Source organism: Salvelinus fontinalis, chromosome 38, assembly GCF_029448725.1.
Source record: "Salvelinus fontinalis isolate EN_2023a chromosome 38, ASM2944872v1, whole genome shotgun sequence".
NCBI lineage: Eukaryota > Metazoa > Chordata > Actinopteri > Salmoniformes > Salmonidae > Salvelinus > Salvelinus fontinalis.
In genome coordinates, this window is record NC_074702.1 from 19,723,748 (window position 1) to 19,737,373 (window position 13,626).

The window sequence follows — 13,626 nt, forward strand, 5'->3', positions numbered from 1 at the left end:
AGTAAAACATTCTTCCCTAGCTGTTAATTTTCTCGAAATCTAAAGGCATACCTAAATTCGAGCTAATGTCTTAAGTAGTTGAACATGTTATAACTCCAACCTCGTGAAAGTGTCAAACTGTCACATTTTCGTCAAAAACAAATGTATGTGGAACCAGTGCCTGCACATGCGCAGTTCGGCGAAAGACCACGGTTAGACCAGATTACGTGTTTCTGCGCATGAGTTTAGCTAGCCAACGTCGCCATGGACCTCGCCTACTGCAACCGTCGTGATCGGGAGAAGCAGTTTCTGGCTAGCTGGACTATCTTTGACTACCGGTATGCTCAAACGTCTTCCGTTCCATATTTTTTTTCAGTCTGAAAGAATATCCGGAGTAGCCTTTCGCTGGTTTAGAACCTGCGCAAGGTAAATGCAAAAACAGTTAAACGGTTTTTATTCTCATTTGCGTGCGAACGATCATCAATAGAGGTACGTTTCGCCTTAAATATGCATACATGATGATTATTAAGATTATTAGTAGTAATGCAAGGCTCGTTTTTCTCATAAAAAAATATTTATCCCGGAATGACTCTTCCACACAGATGTACCATGGCGGGCAAAGCGGCGGTGGCTTTCCGTTTGGGCCGAACGTAGTAAATGAATCGGGAACCTTTGGAAATTGTGTCCTCTGTGGGTTAACTTTAAACCATGAGCGATATCCCCAACTTCTTCCCTGTTTGCACTCTATTTGTCAAGCATGCCTGCCCCCAGTCAATCCAGGGTTGCAGAAAGGTATGCAGCACTTTTGTTGAACACAACTGGGTTTGGTGAATTTACTGTATCGAGCTTTTGGAATAAGGACTGTTCTATCTGACATTTTGGTCAAAAATGAGTTATTCACATAGCCAGTTAGAGTTGCTCTGGGACTCTCCCAATCTCAAAACTATACATTTTGATTAAACCAATAGTTCCATGTCCTTGATTATTCATATCATGGGTTCTGACGCTTTTTTGCATTTATTTCGATTTTTTTCAGCACTTTTGTTGAATAATGCCTGGCCAACACTTCTGCTCTTTATGGCAAAAATAATTAAATACAGGTATCTTGGAGCATGTTAAAGGCCCATTAGAGAGGCATCCCTGTTTTTATCTTGTTCTATATAGATATTGAAGGAGAATTTCACTGATAATACAAACTTACCAGATTCCATGGATAACTAGAAAGTAGTTTGCTTGCTCTGGGCATCGAAGACCAGACAAATATATCAGTTTACTCATCCAGAGCTAAGCTTTAGCTAGTTCTCCATGGTGCATTTGTAATTTTGTGGTTTGGAGGATGGAGGGGATACTCTTTATTTAACGATTACATGGCTTTACTTTTCTTTTGAAATTAAATGAATCTTATGATTCAGTATCAGAAACTTTTTACGCAACCCAGATCCACATATGAGAATGCTCAATATCTCATAACTAGACTTTTGGCAGATAGAACCTTATAATTCCAAAGTCACAGTATCATTATCTAGGGGAGAGGCCAAAGACTTCAGAGACTCCCACAAGACAATCAGTGTTTTAGACACAAAACATTGAGAAGGGAAACGTTACAACATTACAACAATAGTCTATTTCTCTCTCTCTCCAGATCTCTCTATCTCTCCAGCATGTCCGTCCTGTGACATGCCATTTACTATTCTGGAAGTCAAAGATAATCTCTTTATTAAGAACTCTTCCAACAATCTCTGGACTGGTAATGTCCAGGTGAGACACTTTGGAGGTTAATATGAATAACTCCATCAATAATATTAACTCAGTCAATGATAGTGCTGTTCCCATAGCCTGTGAATGCCTTTATAAATTCTGTGTATTCCATCATCACGTCTGTGACTGCAGTGTACCTGTTGTGAGGGGTTCGTGGCGAGTGGCTGGTGTGTGGAGTGTGGAGAGGCGCTGTGTTCAGAGTGTGTATCTGCACACAGAAGAGTGAAGGTCACGAAGGACCACACTATCCGGCTCCAACCCCCAACAGGTCTGCCCTATATACCCTCAATACCATGTTATTGAGCACTATGGCTATTCTTTTCAGAGACTTCTACTCATGTAGAATTTGATTAAATTATCCACAGACATCTTTTCTGCTAAAATATTTTTTCAAACATCATACCATCTTATGCAAACACCTTGTAATATTCAAGTTATATTTCATTATCTGGTCACTACACACGCACATACGCACACACACACACACACACACAAAAAAACATGGGCCTCCCAAACATTGACCAAGAGGTCAGACTGAGCCAGACACAGCCATCAAACACTTGTTGATAATACCAGGACACTGAAATAGCATGTTCATATACTAGAATGTATCATATTTTTCTATTCCCCTGCAGGAGTCTCCGCTCCCACAGTGTTTTGTCCCACACACAAACATGAGCCAATCAAGCTCTTCTGTTTGACCTGCGATCAGCTGACCTGTCGAGACTGCCAACTAATGGATCACAGGAACCACAGGTAAGTTTCCTTGCATATTGTAAATACAGTCACAATATCATGGAAAGTTCAAATACTGTAGAAGAAGCATCCTTACCTCCCTTGGAGTAATCGCTAAAACACAATTCGATAGGTAAAAAATAAGGTAAAGTCACGTGATTACTTCAAGGAAGAGAGGAGGACAAGATGGATTCTTTAAGCATTTGAACAGGGTCGAAGTCTCTTCTCCTGTTCTCCTGAGTCTCCTCTTCCATTCCCATGCAGTTTCCAGTTCCTCCATGAGGCGATGGCCAGCCAGAAAGATCAGCTCCAGTCCCTGGTGCAGAGAGTGAGGCAGCAGAGAGTTGCAGTGAAGCAGAGCCTCCTGGACATGGACGGCAGGTAATAACTAGTCAATTACACTGGAATGAAAGTACAGTATTGGAACAGGAGTTTCTTGTCACGGCATGAACTTCATGTCACAGGAGTAAATCTTATATCTGCTGTATTCTTTACAACTGCGTCCTCTGCATCTTAGTTGGAACAGAAACTTTTAGCTGAATATAGTAGGATGTTTTTGGTTCGTTTCTAAAGACTGCAGCTGCATATTGAAGCTGTCAGTGTAAGCAAATACAGCTAAGATCGAGCATCTGTGCAGGTCTATTCAATTATATGGTTGTTTAGGGTTAGTGTTTACCTTCAATACCTAGATAAAAGTGCTATATCCTACCCACAAATGTTGTATTGAGGCAATGTTTTTAGCGGAATCTAGACAATAGATGTAATGAAATGTAGCTTGAATTAGACAAACTTTGATGTGGATGATCCACTAGACATTTTATTACATGGGACGTTCCACCAATTCGGTGCCTTTTGAGAAGTGTAACTTGATCAAAAAAAGTTTGATTTCACCTAATTTTACTGTTCAGTCATAAACAGTTTATGTTCAACTTCATAAAAAACAAGTTTTCCCAACTCAAGAGATTAAATAAAGGAATATGACTATAGTAAGTGCCTATTAAGTTTCAAATAAATAAGGGTTGACGATTTCATCATAAATCCAATTGTGACGGGGGAATGGAAGCCTGTTGTGTGCAACAGGGAGGGGCAATTGAATGCAAGCTTAATTTTTTGTTGTTGAAATTAAAACATTTCTGGCCTGTCTATCCATGGGTAACAGGTTGACGTGTTATGCTCGTCCCACTCAGTTTTCTATCACAAAACACCAGAAAATAGCCAAAAATAGTACAACCAGCTCACCTGCGTTTACACTATAATTTGACAATTAAATGTTCAATGTTTCTTTTAAAAAAAGATTTCAAAAGGAATTGTTTCTCCATATTAAAATGAGAGTACAGTAACATGGATGACCTTAAAATGAGGGACAGACGTAAATTAATCTCTAATGACATGAAATAAATAATAATCTTCAGAAATGACTTTGTCAAGGCAACAAAATAACTAGGTCTTTACAATGATGGTGAGAACGTTGAGAAATGTTGGAGTTAAATAGGTTAAACTCTTCCTAGAATTCACAGAGGGTGCACGGAGGGGCATGTCAAAATGCAGAATTTTGGTACTTTAGCAAGTCTTTATTCATAATGAAAATATGATTTATTTAATTCAACTTGTGGTCTATATTAAAGGGCACTTCATTTAATATAACAGGTTTCTGGTGCACAAGTTCTACTTACAGTACCAGTCAAACGTTTGGACACACCTACTCATTCAAGGTTTTTCTTTATTTTTACACTTTTATACATTGTAGAATAATAGTGAAGAAATCAAAACTATGAAATAACACATATGGAATCATGTAGTAACCAAAAAAGTGTTAAACAAATCAAAATATATTTTATATTTAGATTCTTCAAAGTAGCCACTCTTTGCCCTGATGACAGCTTTGCAAACTCTTGGCATTCTCTCAACCAGTTTCACCTGAACTGCTTTTCCAACAGTCTTGAAGGAGTTCCCACATATGCTGAGCACTTGTTGGCTGCTTTTCCTTCACTCTGCGGGCCAACTCATCCCAAACCATCTCAATTGGGTTGAGGTCGGTTGATTGTGGAGGCCAGGTCATCTGAGGCAGCACTCCATTATTCTCCTTGGTCAAATCGCCTTTACACAGCCTGGAGGTGTGTTGGGTCATTGTCCTGTTGAAAAACAAATGATAGTCCCACTAAGCACAAACCAGATGGGATGGCGTATATGCTGTGGTAGCCATGCTGGTTAAGTGTGCCCTTGTATTCTAAATAAATCACTGACAGTGTCACCACCACACTATCACTCCTCCTCCATGCTCCCCGTTGGGAACCACACATGCAGAGATCATCCGTTTACCTACTCTGCGTTTCACAAAGACACGGCGGTTGGAACCAAAAATCTCAAATTTGGACTCATCAGACCAAAGGACAAATTTCCACCAGTCTAATGCCCATTGGTTGTGTTTCTTGGCCCAAGCAAGTGTCTTCTTATTATTGGTGTCCTTTAGTAGTGGTTTCTTTGCAGCAATTCGACCTTGAAGGCCTGATTCACGCAGTCTCCTCTGAACAGTTGTATGTTGAGATGTGTCTCTTACTTGAACTGTGTGAAGCATTTATTTGGGCTAACATTTCTGAGGCTGGTAACTCTAAGGAACTTATCTTCTGCAGCAGAGGTAACTCTGGGTCTTCCTTTCCTGTGGTGGTCCTCATGAGAGCCAAGTTCATCATAGTGCTTGATGGTTTTTGCAACTGCACTTGAAGATACTAAAAGTTCTTGACATTTTCTGGGTTGACTGACCTTCATGTCCTAATATAATGGTTGACTGTTGTTTCTCTTGACTTATTTGAGCTCTTCTTGACATAATTTTGACTTGGTCTTTCATCAAATAGGGCAATCTTCTGTATACCACCCCTACCGTGTGACAACACAACTGATTGGCTCAAACGCATTAATAAGGAAAGAAATTCCACAAATTAACTTTTAAAAAGGCACACCTTTTAATTGAAATGCATTCCAGGTAACTACCTCATGAAGCTGGTTGAGAGAAAGCCAAAGGTGTGCAAAGCTGTCATCAAGGCAAAGGGTGGCTACTTTGAAGAATATAAAATATAAAATATATTTTGATTTGTTTAACACATTTTTGGTTACTATGTAATTCCATATGTGTTATTTTCTAGTTTTGATGTCTTCGCTATTATTCTACAATGTAGAAAATAGTACAAATAAAGAAAAACCCTTGAATGAGTATGTGTGTCCAAACTTTTGACTGGTACTGTATATAAAAGGAACACAAAAGGCATTCATTTTGTGGAAATACCCATATGTTCTCTCCCACTCGCAGATTGCTAGACATAACACAACTAAAGTCAAAGCTGAGGGAGAGTCTGAAGAGAATGCTTTTTGCTACTGTTCAACTCTTGAAATCGAGAGCCACGTCGCTCTACAACAACATAGAGGTATTTCAGCTATCCAAGACTAACACAATCCATGAAAGCTAAAGAAAGTGTGTGTGTTCATGTAATTTTGCTCTCAGTTTGAGTCGATAAAATGCTTGCTCATGTCCACCCAGACTATGTGTAATGCCGAGGTGGCAGGGATCGAGACGAGACGGAGTGCACTAAACAAACTGGGGCAGAGACAGGACTATGTTGCTGACTTTGCTGAGAAAGCCCTGAATGTGGAGGACTTCTTTGCCCTGCTCTCCTGCAAAGGGCAGGTACGAACCCACTTGTTCTGCCTGTACAAAGCTACTTACACATTTCTTTGTTTTTCTTTTGGCTTATATGAGAGTACCTTATCCCCCATCTTCCCCAAAGACACGTCATTGTGAATTGAGTTGCGAATTTCTCTTTAATTTAAATTATTGAATTGGAATTTAACTTGAATTGGCCACACCCCACATGAAGCAGAATTTGAATTGAATTTGAATGAAAGGAAGTAAAATTGAATTCAATGAAATTCAAATGGATTTTTTTTTTTCAACCAATCACCATAGAAATGTTTATGGTTACTACCGGTAATACCATGTAGCATAAGGTTGAACATTTTCATTTTTAAAAGTCATTCTCCTAAAACCATTTAAAATAATTACAGTGGTCTGGAAATATTTTAAGATCCTGTTGTGGGTTTTCTATAATAATTCATCATTCCCTTAATGTTTTTAGATTTCAGAATACATTTCCCAGAATGCATTAGGTCAAAAACTGCAGTATGGAAGGGAATAATCTAACATCTCATGACAAAGAAAATTACATCTTTGAGTTATAATCAAACTAATATTTGAAATCGTATGTGGGTATTCTTTGCATTAATAAGTGGCATATCATTTTTGATAAAATATTTGTCAAATGAATGATACTTTCATGTCTTAGTTCAATTGGTTTGAATTAGAGGTCGACCGATTAACCGGCATGGCCGATTATAATTAGGACCGATTTCAAGTTTTCATAACAATCGGTAATCAGCATTTTTGGATGCCGATTATGGCCGATTACATTGCAAACCATAAGGAGACTGCATGGCAGTCTGACCACCTGATATGGGAGTACAGCAAGGAGCCAAGGTAAGTTGCTAGCTAGCATTAAACTTAACTTATAAAAAACAATCAATTTTAACAACATCACTAGTTAACTACACATGGTTGATGATATTACTAGTTTAACTAGCTTGTCCTGCGTTGCATATAGTCAATGCGCTGCCTATTAATTTATCATTTGAATCACAGCCTACTTCACCAAATAGGTGATTTAACAAAAGCGCAACTGTGTGAAAACCATTTCTTCCTAACAAAGACCATAATTAATTTGCCAGAATTTTACATAATTATGATATAACATTGAAGGCTGTGCAATGTAACAGCAATATTTAGACTTAGGGTTGCCACCCGTTTGATAAAATACGGAATATTTCACTGAAAGAATAAACGTTTTGTTTTCGAAATGATAGTTTCCGGATTTGACCATATTAATGACCTAAGTCTCGTATTTCTGTGTGTTTATTATATTATAATTAAGTCTATGATTTGATATTTGATAGAGCAGTCTGACTAAGCGGTGGTAGGCAGCAGCAGGCTCGTAAGCATTCATTCAAACAGCACTTTACTGCGTTTGCCAGCAGTTTTTCACAATGCTTGAAACACAGCGCTGTTTATGACTTCAAGCCTATCAACTCCCGAGATTAGGCTGGCAATACTATAGTGCCTATAAGAACATCCAATAGTCAAAGGTATATGAAATACAAATGGTATAGAGAGAAACAGTCCTGGAATTCCTATAATAACTACAACCTAAAATTTTAAAAGGAACCAACAGCTTTCGTATGTTCTCATGTTCTGAGCAAGGAACTTAAATGTTAGCTTTTTTACATGGCATATATTGCACTTTTACTTTCTTCTCCAACACTGTGTTTTTGCATTATTTAAACCAAATTGAACATGTTTCATTATTTATTTGAGACTAAATTGATTTTATTTATGTATTATATTAAGTTTAAATGAAAGTGTTCGTTCAGTATTGTTGTAATTGTCATTATTACAAATAATTATTTTAAAATCGGCCGATTTAACCAGTATCTGCATTTTTTGGTCCTCCAATTATCTGTATTGGCGTTGAAAAATCATAATCGCCGACATCTAGTTTGAATTAAATGTTACTTCCTTCAATTCAAATTCAATTCAAATGTTGCTTTCTGTGGGGTGTGGCCAATTCAAATTCAATTCAAATTTATTGTTCGAAATTGAATTAAATTCAGAAATTACAAATCGTCCCCAATCCTGCATCACAAACATTACCACATCAACACACATGTGCAACCCTATCCACACATGCTCCTCTCACTCCACAGATTGGATCCCAGTTACAGCATCTCTTGACTCAGAGTACTGAGCCCCCGGGGACCATGCTTAAGTTACAGCTGGTGATTACTGATGACTTCAAGAAACAAATAGCTTGCTTTGGTAAGTCAAGATACTCAATCTCCTATTCATGTAGGCTGTTGTCAGGGTAGGTTCCTTGTTCCTTGTCAATCATTGGCTTATTGGTGAAATCAGCAGTCAGACAATATCTTCTTTAAGTAAATCAATCAAACTTTTATTAATGCAATAGCAGACAGAAGTTAACAATGGAAACACAGCATGTATGTCTGAGAGTAAGTTCTGCGACCAAGCAAAGGGCGCAACTGATTATATACCTGTGATCACTCCCTGGTGGTGTGATCACCTTCGTCAATGTATATGTCCAATGAGTTGAGGTTACCTTAATGCAAATACCTAGAACTGTAGCTTCTCTAAATTATAAGTATCATCAGCATTTTCCACTGTTGCATGAGATCAAAAGTGGCCAACCTAGACAGTGTTTACTTCTCAACTCTTTACCTAGTTCCGGTCTCTCGCCTAGCCTGCAGGCACGTTCTTGCAACAGCTAGGTCTTAACCACAATGACTAATATAGATAGCTTATGCAAAGTATAGTGGCAGAGTTCAGACACATAGCAACAGTATAATAGTGAGACCTGCTATTATAAGGCCTGTAGCAAGCATATGAGTCTTAAGGTCCCCTTAATCAATAATGGGGAGGGTCTTTGGTACACTGTGCTGGCTTGGATCTTAACAAAATTCTTAGATTAAATCAAGAAAAAAAGGTTTTAGCATTGATTGCCACATAATGATGTGGTGGTCCAGTATTGCCCATTTAGTGTTGTTAAAATAACATGCCAAAATCAACCCAAGGAAATTTGTCATTGGGAATGTGGACCCCAGGACACAAGCTTGAGACCGCCTGGTCTTGACCATCTCGTTTATATCATTGCTCCTACAATAGTATTATTTTTCTTCCTTTTTTCCAGGTAAACTTTTGGGCGATATTGTTCCCTTTGCCCAATCACATGTTAGTCAAGACAAACCCCTGGAAAACCAAGAAAGACCCAATGCTCCCTCTGGCCAGACCTCTTCCTGTGCTCCTAACATGTCCATCCATTCTGTTCCCCCTCCACATAACCCTGTCTTCCAGCCCCCACGCCCCTCTTACACTGCCCCATCCAACCCCCACAGTCAGCCCTCCACCTCCCGTGAGCCTCCTCCTTATCGCTCCCTGCCTGTCCACACCCCTTCAAGCCTTCCATTGAGCCATCCTGTGACACCCCAGCCCTGCACATCTACACTAGCCCCATCTCACCCCTCCCTGAATATACATAATCCACCATTCTGTCTTCCATCAAACCCTGTCCAGCCATCACTTGTCCCTGCACTTCATGTCCAGTCACCGTTGGTCCCCACAAACCATGCCCAGCTATCCCCTGTTCAGCCTCCAACCTCCCCATCTCTCCAACCACTGATCGAGGCCACACCTAGACTTTATGGTATGTTCAAGGCAACTCCTCCACCTGGACCTGGACGATCTCGGAGAGGTAAGGATGGAAAGTCCTGGACGTTCCACTCATACTCACCCGGAGAGATCTGCCACCCACCTTCTGGCTCCTCCTCTCCTGCAGCCGTAGCTCAGCGTCAGAAAAGGAACTTTCCAAAATCGCAGCTACTGTGGATCCTCCATCAGCCTCCCTCTGTAAACCCTATCCCTGTCCTCCCGGTGAAAGCCCTAGCAGACTCCCCCTGTGATAGAAGCCTGCCTCCTACTGGTCTGGCAGACCCTGACCCAAACTCTCAGGCCAGGGAGAACGAGCCCACCTCTACTGTCACTGAGTTGGAGACTGACCCAGAGGCAGACAGTGCTATGGAGTTGGAGGTCCCGTCAGCCTGGGGTGATAGAAAGGCAGCTGCCTGCTCGGACAGTACTTCTTCAGATCTGCAGTTCACAGGGACTTTGTCTACTGAGAGGACCTCTAATCATCTCTCTTACAGTGTCTTAACCCACACCCACCACCGCAAAGAAGAAACTGACACGGACCCTAACAGTAAACCCTATTCTGTGGGTAGGACCCATACTGCCCCCCACAACAATAAAAAGATAGCTTATGACCAACAACATGAGGATGCTAAGGCTATCAGGTCACTTCATCGGCGTGTGAATAACTGGAGAACTGAGCTGCCAACACGCATTAGAGTGCTACTGGAGGGTCCCTCTCCACTCCCCACCAGGACAGGTTCGGTGGAGGGTCCCTCACCACTCTCCACCAGGACAGGTTCGGTGGAAGGTCCCTCTCCACTCCCCACCAGGACAGGTTCGGTGGAGGGTCCCTCTCCACTCCCCACCAGGACAGGTTCGGTGGTGGCCACTGAAATGCCAACCAGGCAACCCAACACCACCCAGCCACCGAGCTTGACCAATGGCAACAATGTTAACAACTCAAGGTCCTGGCAGCCCAGGGTCTTGATTTTTCGGCTACCCATCTCCACCCCCACTCCTGGATGCGCTCTTCCTCAGTTCCTGCTTGTCCAAGGGGCCAGCAAAGATGAGATTATTCTGCAAGAGATTGCAGAAGAACACCAGGTAAGCACGTTGCTGCGCTACATGTTTTGTTCCTGATTTAAAGTCTGGTTTAAGGTTAGTGATAAAGCACTTTACATTGTCCTTTTTAGCTTAGTAAGATAGTGATGATGATCTATCCCCTCTGCTGTTGTTGCAGTCCCATGGCGATGACATCACAACACCAGAGTCAGACAGCCTCCTCTGGACTAAGGCCCTGTCCTCCCCAGAGAGTCCCCCACTGCTCCAGTATGTGACATGTGTGGCCTGTCACACTGTTGGCGGTTCGCTATTCTGTGTAGAGTGTGGGAGGGGCTACCACCAAGATTGTCATATCCCACCCATTGGTCCTTCCTTCTGGTAATCTCCCTAAAGATTTAAAGTAGTAGTTTCTGTGTAAAGTTCCAGTTTGGTGGAGTTGATATTGATGGAATACTCTAGTCTGAGTTCCTTGTGTTAAAGCTGTGTGCTGTCTGTTTCCCCCTCTGGTAGGGAGGAGTGGAAGTGTTCACTTTGTCAGGACCTGGCTGACACCACAGACCCCTACAGTGATGACAGGCACAGGACTATGTGCCTCAGCCTAGCAGACCAGCGGGTAAGATTCACCCATTGTGTATTTGAATTCGGATCCTCCTGCTGAGTCGGATTGTCACGCCCTGACTAGGGGGTGTTCTAGTATTGTTATTTCTATGTTGGTGTATTTTGTATGGTTCCCAATTAGAGGCAGCTGATTATCGTTGTCTCTGATTGGGGATCATACTTAAGTTGTCCTTTGTTCCCACCTGCGTTGTGGGATATTGTTTGTGTTAGTGTTTTGAGCACTACGGCTTTCACGTTGGTGTTATGTTTATAGTTTTTTGTAGTTTTACGGTGTAATAAAGTATGTGGAACTCAACTCACGCTGCGCCTTGGTCCGTTCCTATCGACGATCGTGACATGGATAGCATTTAAATTGACCTTTTGGACCTGTAACGTCTTAGATTCAATGCTGGCATTAACCAGATCTTGTTATTTTCTTTGCTAACAGAAATGTGAGCATCTCCTACTTTTTCTAAGGTGTGAGAATGACAGAAACATCCTTTGCAGCACGGCTGAGGTGTGTATGAAAATATATATTAAAAACATGTTATTTATTTATGATTACTCTGTCCTGACCAAAATGGCTTATTGTAACTCAATGGCATTAGTGATATTTGTAAATCATCTTATCTGTTGCTATTATTTAGCACATTTATAATGAGAGCTCTCATACTTTTGTCTCTTCAGCCCCCCTCAGATTCAATATGTCTTGACTCCATACATGGAAGGCTGCTACAACATCGATCACCCCCTTACCGTACCCCCTCCGAATTTGTCTCTGACGTCTGGGTCCTTTTCGAAGCCATGTTGATGAACTCAAAGGTTGTCACATCTTCTAAAAGTTATTATTATATAGTAAAAAAATCACTACTGAAGGCATTTGCTAAACTACCAAATTACCTGAGAATTTACAGACAAAAATAACAGGCAAATTACATTGAATGTGTATTTTTTATTATCTCAAAGGACCAGGAGTTGGTTGTCAAGCTACGGGGCAGATTTCAGAGGAAGTTAGGGGAAGTGTTTGGGACAGCTCTCCACCCCTCCCTCCTCAGCCACCCTAACAGCAGCTGGACTGAGACGGGGGAACCTAAGGAACCAACGGCTGCAGAGTCTCTGAAGAGTATGAGGAAGTTGCTGAATAGGATCAAAGTGCCAAAAGCTAAGAAACATCACTCCCAGGTCAGAGTTGAAACAGATGAAAATGAAACTAATATGAAAAAAATGAAAAAGGATGCAGACTGAATAATGGCCATTGAAGTGGACACTCAGAAATGCTATGTTAGTCAATTATATACAACTGATATTGTACTTTGTTTTATTAAATTAAATACAAAAGGGATTGTGTTTGACTTTGTTTTTGCACATTTGTAAAAACTATGCAATATACTATGCATTACTGTAGCCTTTGTACTGTACGCTAGTAAACTCAGCAGAAAAAGAAACGTCCTCTCACTATCAACTGCGTTTTATTTTCAGCAAACTTAACATGTGTAAATATTTGCATGAACATAACAAGATTCAACAACTGAGACATACACTGAACAAGTTCCATAGACATGTGACTAACAAATTGAATAATGAGTCCCTGAACAAAGAGGGTGGTCAAAATCAAAAGTAACAGTCAGTATCTGGTGTGAGGAGGAGGATGTCTTCCCTGTAATGCACAGCGTTGAGATTGCCAGCAATGACAACAAGCTCAGTCCGATGATGCTGTGACACACCGCCCCAGACCATGACGGACCCTCCACCTCCAAATTGGTCCTGCTCCAGAGTACAGGCCTCGGTGTAATGCTCATTCCTTCGACAATAAACGTAAATCTGACCATCACCCCTGGTGGGAAAAAACTGCGACTCGTCAGTGAAGAGCACTTTTTGCCAGTCCTGTCTGATCCAGCGACGGTGGGTTTGTGCCCATAGGTGACGTTGTTGCCGGTGATGTCTGGTGAGGACTTACCTTACAACCGGCCTACAAGCCATCTGTCCAGCCTCTCTCAGCCTATTGCGGACAGTCTGAGCACTGATGGAGGGATGGTGCGTTTCTGGTGTAACTCGGGCAGATTTTGTTGGCAACCTGTACCTGTTCTGCCAGTGTGATGTTCGGATGTACCAATCCTGTGCAGGTGTTACACGTGGTCTGCCACTGCGAGGACGATCAGCTGTCCGCGCTGTCTTAGGCGTCTCGCAGTACGGAC

At 41.3% G+C, this 13,626-nt stretch overlaps 1 protein-coding gene across 1 annotated transcript; it reads left to right on the forward strand.

Moving 5' to 3' along the window:
• Positions 1-329: 329 nt before the first annotated feature.
• trim33l (tripartite motif containing 33, like) lies at positions 330-12,771 on the forward strand. Its single transcript, XM_055903418.1, is given in 16 exon segments — positions 330-468; positions 582-771; positions 1,622-1,737; positions 1,870-2,005; positions 2,373-2,493; positions 2,737-2,853; positions 5,777-5,891; positions 6,005-6,151; positions 8,278-8,389; positions 9,276-10,876; positions 11,013-11,212; positions 11,345-11,447; positions 11,880-11,948; positions 12,119-12,253; positions 12,398-12,647; positions 12,650-12,771. Coding segments are annotated over 15 exon segments (3,453 nt in total). The 5' UTR covers positions 330-468; the 3' UTR covers positions 12,691-12,771.
• The last annotated feature ends 855 nt before the right edge of the window (positions 12,772-13,626 follow it).